Source organism: Poecilia reticulata, linkage group LG12, assembly GCF_000633615.1.
Source record: "Poecilia reticulata strain Guanapo linkage group LG12, Guppy_female_1.0+MT, whole genome shotgun sequence".
NCBI lineage: Eukaryota > Metazoa > Chordata > Actinopteri > Cyprinodontiformes > Poeciliidae > Poecilia > Poecilia reticulata.
In genome coordinates this window covers 21,023,486-21,031,203 of record NC_024342.1, presented here as the reverse complement: position 1 = coordinate 21,031,203, position 7,718 = coordinate 21,023,486, and the positions used below count along the sequence as shown (strand labels likewise).

The 7,718-nt window shown below is 46.8% G+C and overlaps 1 protein-coding gene across 1 annotated transcript in view; it reads left to right on the top strand.

Annotated features, from left to right (window-relative positions):
• Positions 1–7,718, top strand: part of LOC103473932 (NACHT, LRR and PYD domains-containing protein 12-like) — a 46,182-nt gene that overhangs the window by 13,180 nt on the left and 25,284 nt on the right. Inside the window, exons 2-6 of the mRNA XM_008424589.2 lie at positions 3,691–3,769; positions 3,927–4,155; positions 4,299–6,087; positions 6,363–6,536; positions 6,732–6,905. Of these exons, the coding sequence (XP_008422811.1) occupies positions 3,691–3,769; positions 3,927–4,155; positions 4,299–6,087; positions 6,363–6,536; positions 6,732–6,905 (2,445 nt within the window). The remainder of the gene's footprint in view (positions 1–3,690; positions 3,770–3,926; positions 4,156–4,298; positions 6,088–6,362; positions 6,537–6,731; positions 6,906–7,718) is intronic.

Below are 7,718 nucleotides of genomic sequence, written 5' to 3'. Positions count from 1 at the left end.
GGCTGCGCCTAGAAATTCTCTCCATGAAAGTAATGAACAGAATCAGTGACAAATGGCAGCCTTGGCGGAGTCCAACTCTCACCGAAAACGAGCTCAACTTATTGCCGGCAATGCGGACCAGACTCTAATACCGGTCATACAGGGACCTGACAGCCCGTATCAAAGGGGCCTGTACCCCATACTCCCAGAAAACCCTCTACAATGACCCGGTGAATGCCTTCTCCATGTCCACAAAACACATGTAGACTGGTTGGGCGAACTCCCATGCACCCTTCAGGACCCTGCTGAGGGTGTAGAGCTGGTCCAGTGTTCCATGACCAGGACGAATACCCCACTGCTCTTTCTGAATCCGAGGTTCGACTATYCGACGGACCCTCCTCTCCAGGACCCCTGAATAGACCTTACCAGGGAGGCTTAAGAGTATGACCCCCTGTAATTGGAGCACACCCTCCGGTCCCCCTTTTTTAACAGAGGCCCGATAGGACTTCTTCTTCATCTTGACAGCATCCCTCACCGAAGGCGTCCACCAACGGGTTCGAGGGTTGCTGCCTCGACAAGCACCAACAACCTTGCGGCCACAGCTCTGATAAGCCGCCTCAGCAATGGAGGTACGGAACATGGTCCACTCAGACTAAATGTTCCCCACCTCCCCCGGAACGTGTTCGAAGTTCTGCCAGAGATGGGAGTTAAAGTGCCGTCTCACAGGGGACTCCGCCAGATGTAAGGAAGGAAGGGTGGGTAATCTGAACTGCTGTTTGGCCCATAAGCACAGACAACAGTCAGAACCCGTCCCCCTACCTGTAGGCAGAGGGAGGCTACCTTCTCGTTCACCGGGGTAAAGCCCAACATACAGGCGCCAAGATGGGGGGCAACAAGTATGCCCAGCGCCTCTCACCGTGGGCAACTCCAGAGTGGAAGTATGTCCATCCCCTCTCAAGGAGAATAGTTCCAGAACCAGAGCCATGCTTCGAGGCGAGGCCAATTATTTCTAGCCAGAACCTCTCAGCCTTGCACACTTGCTCCGGTTCCTTCCCCACCAGAGAGGTGATGTTCTACGTCCCAAGAGCCAGCTTCTGCAGCCGAGGATCAGACCGCCAGGGTCCCCTCCCTCAGCTGCCGCCCTTAACACAAAGTACCCGACCCCTTTGGCCCCTCTGACAGGTGGTGAGCCCATTGGAAAGGGGACCCACGTCTCCTCTTCAGGCTGAGCCCGGCCAGGCTCCGTGGGTAAAAGCCCAGCCACCAGGGGCTCGCCATCGTACCCCACCTCCAGGCCTGGCTCCAGAGTGGGGCCCCGGTGACCCGCGTCTGGGCGAGGGAACGCCAGATCCAAAGATATTTTCTTTGGATCCAATTAATTATCGTGGTGGAGGGGTTTGGGACACTCAAACCCCTCCACCACGATAAGGTGGCAGCCCAAGGAGGAGTGATAATTACGTAGTCTTTCTTTATATATGTCATTATAAACAGTTTTTTGTAACTTTTCTTGTAGTGATTCGCTCTGTCCCCAGTCGATGTTTTATCAGTTTGGTTTGGGACAATTTGCTCCTGGATTCCATCCTAGTCAGATATCCTTGAGCCTGTTCTTCTGAAGCGATGGTCACATTGTTATTCTTGTTGATAAAATGAAAAATGTTTGCAGTGAGCAGCCTTATTCCGTGTTTGTTAAGATTGCGTCCTCCTCTTCCAAAGAAGTGAAAGCGCTGCCAATAGACCGAGAGGTTATTGATGAAGGTCACTGAGCTGGCAGAGCATGTTTTAGTCTGCCATTTGTTTATTATGTCCAGTCTGGAATGTTTTTCGTCTCCCCATTGAGGTGATGGAATTGGACCGCTGAGAAATAACTTCATTTTTAATTTTCCCATAGTGTTCAGAAGATTATTAAAGTCATTTTTCAGAATCTCAGATTTTTGCTTTGCCAGATCGTTAGTTCCAACATGCTCAACTAGAGGTAGAGAGAGCACCTTGCGAGACAAATCAGATGCAGTGTCACCAGGAAAAGAAATCACTCCCATTTTCTTGGGATTGCTGCCTCATCTCCAACAATAAGGACTCTTGACATACCTTTCGTTTTCCTGGTGGTCACATTGTCCTTTGGAGCTTTGGGAGGTGGATGTGTCGGTCTAGCCTCATTGTTGATGTCTAAAGGTGAGGTTTTCCTCAAAGGCTCAGGATGGAGTGCAGAAAATCTGTTTTTCAGCGGGATTCCCACAAAGTCAGAATGCTTTGAGGCTTGTGCTGGTCGCTTTGTCTTTGGGAGCGGGGTCAGTGGAGCCGTTTTGGTTCTAGCTGCTTGTTCACTTTTCTTTGGCGGAGTTGAAGTTGGAGGTGGGTTTCAGCTCAGAGCCGACCTCACTGATTTGTCCAGGTGAGGGGTTCTCCCTGTTAGTCGTTCCAGGGTGAGCCACTTGTGGGGCGTACGACCTCGCCGTTGATTTGAGGAAGAGTTGTTTCTTTTCCATGGGTAGCATTGAGCTCAAAGTTCACCTCCAACTGTTGAATCTTCATTTCTAAAAACTGAAATCGTTCCATAAAACTGCTAATGTCCCAGGGGTTAGATGGAGGCATTTTGCCCTGGTTCAACTTCAGCATCTGAGACTTGCTCCTTCAAGGGGACAATGTAAAGGGAAAGGTTAGCATAGGCTCGTCCCCAGCAGGCCTTACGGTCACCCGTTTGGCGGGAGTGTGCTGCCTTCTGTTGGGGGAGAGTACCCAGTGGCAGGATTTCTGCAGCCGATGGCAGCACCGTCACACAGCAAGGAGACCCGTCCCACCTGCGCAACGAGGAGGAGGAGGCTGGCACGGTGGCTGGGCCTGAATGGGTAATCCGGGCCCGGGGTGTCAATCAACGCTGTGGGGCTGCCATGATGGGACTGCTGGCACTACTGCCACTTGTACAGCTGCAGCACGATGTTGGACCCTGGACACCCCTGGTTTGGAGTAAGGCAGAAGTGACTCTGGTGGTTGGGTGTACTTGTACTTGCTGAGTTGATCCGACGGAGGCCTGTGGTGTGGAGTTTTTGGCAAAGTCTGAAAGGCATCCATGGAGGTGTAGGCAAAGGTTATGCATCAGAGGTTCTACTGCTTCTTAGTGGGACTAACAAGAGCATTACATCTTCAAAACTACTTGGATCATCTGGTTCACTACTCACATCCACATATAATTTCATGGACCTTTACTTTCTGATTGACTCTGTGTGGACAGATATAATGTGAGCTCACATCCAGGAGAGGATCCCCACATGGACAAACATCCACATATCTCAGATCTCTTCCATGTCCACATCACCTCAGATCTAGTCATCAGAACATGATGGATGTCCCATACTGTCCTGAAGACCCATGTGGACAGGGCCTTCACTTCCACAGTTTCCCCAAGCTCTGGGACAGTGTCTCCACCAGCATCAGATCTACTGACAGTGTGGACAGTTTGAAGTCTAAGTTCAGCATCAACTTTTTAAAATGTCTACTGGATGATTCTGGTGTTACTGGTCTTCATCCTTGAAGTTCGTCTTCCGGTCTTCATCCTTGTAGTTTGTCTTCCTCTTTCCAACTTCTTTGTATTGTGTTCATTTGATGCTCTCTTTTTATGCTTTAAGGACTTTAATGTGAAACTCTTGGCGAGTCCCTCTGTGAATACTGCTGGAGGAATATTTTCTGACTTCCTAATTGTTCCTGGTTCCTCCACAGAGTGGACCAGCAGAGCTCAGAGGTTCCCAGTGGTCCATCTGCTCAGCATAATCAAACACAGCTGGACTCCATATTTATGGTATGTAGATGAACAACTACTTTTCCATATTTCTGTTCACAGTCGTCTCCATGCTTCACATTGTAGACCAGAGGACTGTCAGTCTGTCCAACATCCATTTGGTGTTTGGCTCCATGATTTCAGTCTGATGTTTCCTTCATCTATTATTCTGTTCCAGCTGCTGGAGGAAAACATTGTCACTTTTGTGAAGAACGAGCTGAAGAAGATCCAGAAGGTTCTGAGTCCAGATTACCCAGAATGCCCAGAGAGTCAGAGAGAAGATGATGAGGTGTTGGAAGGTGATGATGAAGAGCAGAGGAGGATAAGCAGAGAGGCTGTGATGAAGATCACACTGAACTTCCTGAGGAGGATGAAGCAGGAGGAGCTGGCTGACCGTCTGCAGAGCAGTAAGATGATTTCTACAAAGATTTAACCTGATGGATAAATCACGCATTTACTGATGTCTGAAGAGAGCAAATTACATTTATTTAAATCATCTACAGAAAATGATTTTGTTTAATTCCTGATTTTTGTTTTTCTGTTAATTTAGATCATCTTGCTGCAGTTTGTAATCGACTTAAATCTGGTCTGAAGAAGAAGTTCCAGTCTGTGTTTGAGGGGATTGCTCAAGCAGGAAGTCCAACCCTTCTGAACCAGATCTACACAGAGCTCTACATCACAGAGGGAGGGACTGGAGAGGTCAATGATGAACATGAGGTCAGACAGATTGAAACGGCATCCATGAAACCACACAGACCAGAAACAACAATCAGACAAGAAGAAATCTTTAACGTCACACCTGGAAGACATCAACCAATCAGAACGTTGATGACAAAGGGAGTGGCTGGCATTGGGAAAACAGTCTTAACACAGAAGTTCACTYTGGACTGGGCTGAAGACAAAGCCCACCAGAACATCCACTTCATATTTCCWTTCACCTTCAGAGARCTGAATGTGCTGAGAGAGAAAAAGTTCAGCTTGGTGGAACTTGTTCATCACTTCTTTACTGAAACCAAAGRAATTTGCAGCTTTGAACMYTTYCAGGTTCTRTTCATCTTTGATGGCCTGGATGAGAGCAGACTTCCACTGGACTTCCACAACAAGGAGATCCTGACTGATGCTACAGAGTCCAGCTCAGTGGATGTTCTGCTGACAAACCTCATCAGGGGGAAACTGCTTCCCTCTGCTCTCCTCTGGATAACCACACGACCTGCAGCAGCCAATCAGATCCCTCCTTGGTGTGTTGGCATGGTGACAGAGGTCAGAGGGTTCAATGACCCCCAGAAGGAGGAGTACTTCAGGAAGAGATTCAGAGATAAGCAGCAGGCCAGCAGGATCATCTCCCACATGAAGACGTCACAAAGCCTCCACATCATGTGCCACATCCCAGTCTTCTGCTGGATCACTGCTACAGTTCTGGAGGATGTGTTGGAGACCAGARAGGGAGGAGAGCTGCCCAGAACCCTGACTGAGATGTACATCCACTTCCTGGTGGTTCAGACCAAAGTGAAGAAGGTCAAGTATGATGGAGGAGCTGAAACAGATCCACACTGGAGTCCAGAGAGCAGGAAGATGATCGAGTCTCTGGGAAAACTGGCTTTTGATCAGCTGCAGAAAGGAAACCTGATCTTCTATGRATCAGACYTGAMMGAGTGTGGCATCGATATCASAGCAGCCTCAGKGTACTCAGGAGTGTTCACACAGATCTTTAGAGAGGAGAGAGGGCTGTACCAGGACAAGGTGTTCTGCTTCGTCCATCTGAGTGTTCAGGAGTTTCTGGCTGCTCTTCTTGTACATCTGACCTTCATCACCTCTGGGGTCAACCTGATGGAAGAAACACAAACATCTAAGAAGCCTTCATTATTTAATAAACCAAAACTAAAGTCTCTCCATCAGAGAGCTGTTGACTGGGCCTTAAAGAGTCCAAATGGACACCTGGACTTATTCCTCCGTTTCCTCCTGGGACTTTCACTGCAGACCAATCAGAGACTCCTACAAGGTCTGTTGACACAGACAGGAAGTAGCTCAAAGACCAATCAGGAAACGGTTCAGTACATCAAGGAGAAGATCAGTGAGAATGTGTCTGCAGAGAAAAGCATCAATCTGTTCCACTGTCTGAATGAACTGAATGATCACTCTCTAGTGGATGAAATCCAACAGTCTCTGAGTTCAGGAAGTCTCTCCACAGATAAACTGTCTCCTGCTCAGTGGTCAGCTCTGGGTTTCTTCTTAGTGTCATCAGGAAAAGATCTGGATGTGTTTGACCTGAAGAAATACTCTGCTTCAGAGGAGGTTCTTCTGAGGCTGCTGCAAGTGGTTAAATTCTCCAACAAAGCTCTGTAAGGACACACATTGTTACTGCAGTTACTTTTCATAGAGGAACTGCAACTAGACTCATGCAGTTGATTTTGAAATTTAACAGTTGTCTTGCCAGCCTCCTCTCTCTACTGGAGCCCCAATTGTATAATGAACCAATACATAATAAAAAGTAATAGAAAAAATGTGAAGCAACACAGCTCCTTCAATCTGTGCAAGAAGAACATTGTTGACTGGAAAGAAAAGCATACATTTTGATAAATTTTCTAATTAAAGATTTGTCTCCCTGTCTCCTCAGACTGGGTGTCTGTAACCTCTCAGAGAGAAGCTGTGAAGCTCTGTCCTCAGTTCTCAGCTCCCGGTCTTCCAGTCTCAGAGAACTGGACCTGAGTAACAACAACCTGCAGGATTCAGGAGTGAAGCTTCTCTCTGCTGGACTGAAGAGTCCAAACTGCAACCTGGAAACTCTCAGGTAAAATGTTCTCAGTCATGGTGATACCAGATGTCTGTCCAGTATCTCTTATCACAAATTATGTAAATGTCATTTCAATATTGGATTAACTCATAGGCTCTTTCAAAATTTCCTAAAAGATCATTGTTGACTGGATAGAAAAATATACATTCTGATGAATTGTCTCATCACAGATTTTTCTCCCTGTCTCCTCAGACTGAGTGTCTGTAACCTCTCAGAGAGAAGCTGTGAAGCTCTGTCYTCAGTTCTCAGCTCCCAGTCCTCCAGTCTCAGAGAACTGGATCTGAGTAACAACAACCTGCAGGATTCAGGAGTGAAGCTTCTCTCTGCTGGRCTGAAGAGTCCAAACTGCAAGCTGGAAACTCTCAGGTAAAATGTGACCAATACTGGTGAAACCCGTTACCTGCTATCACACATGATGTAAATGTTATTTCAATAGTAGATTATAATAAATGTCTGATTGAGATGTGGCTAATAAGTTGCAGCACATATACGTTGCTGGTTTTCATTTATTCTAGGCTGGAAGAAACAAGACGAGAGGCATTTAGAAAGATGAAGTCAGGCTTCAAATGATAGTGTAGCTCTGGAAATGTTACAGATTGTTGCATCCTGGACACAAGGAACATTATTGCAGATCCTTCCTCCCAGCAGTTGTTAGACTTTCTAATCCATTTTACATGTCACTAATGTTGAACTGGTAGCTCTCAGGTATGGAGGAATCTGCTGTAGGAACAGAGAAGGTCTGATAGAGGAGGAAGAGGAGAAACATCTTTGTCACTTCGACCGGCGGAGGCTCTGCGTTAGTAAGGAGGAAGTGAGGCGACAATATGTCTTTGAGGTGTTTTTATTCAGGAGCTCCAAGTTACACCAACACCCTCATCTCCAACCACACTTAGTGAAACACAGCAGCTTACATTTATACCTGAGGCAAGTTCCACTTACACCAGGTGAAGGGGTGATCAAAAAAGGACAAACAACAAACACTATTTACACAAACCTAACAACAATAAATGATCCAACAAATATTTACATGCAAATTATTAAAACTAAACTATTCTAAGGTCAATCAAAAAGTAAAGGTAACAAAATAAATCCTCAGAGTGTTACCCCTCTTAATGGAAGCTGGTATGTTCCAGGAGCATTTGTCTCCCTCTCTGCTCCACCTTGCTGAGACACACCCAG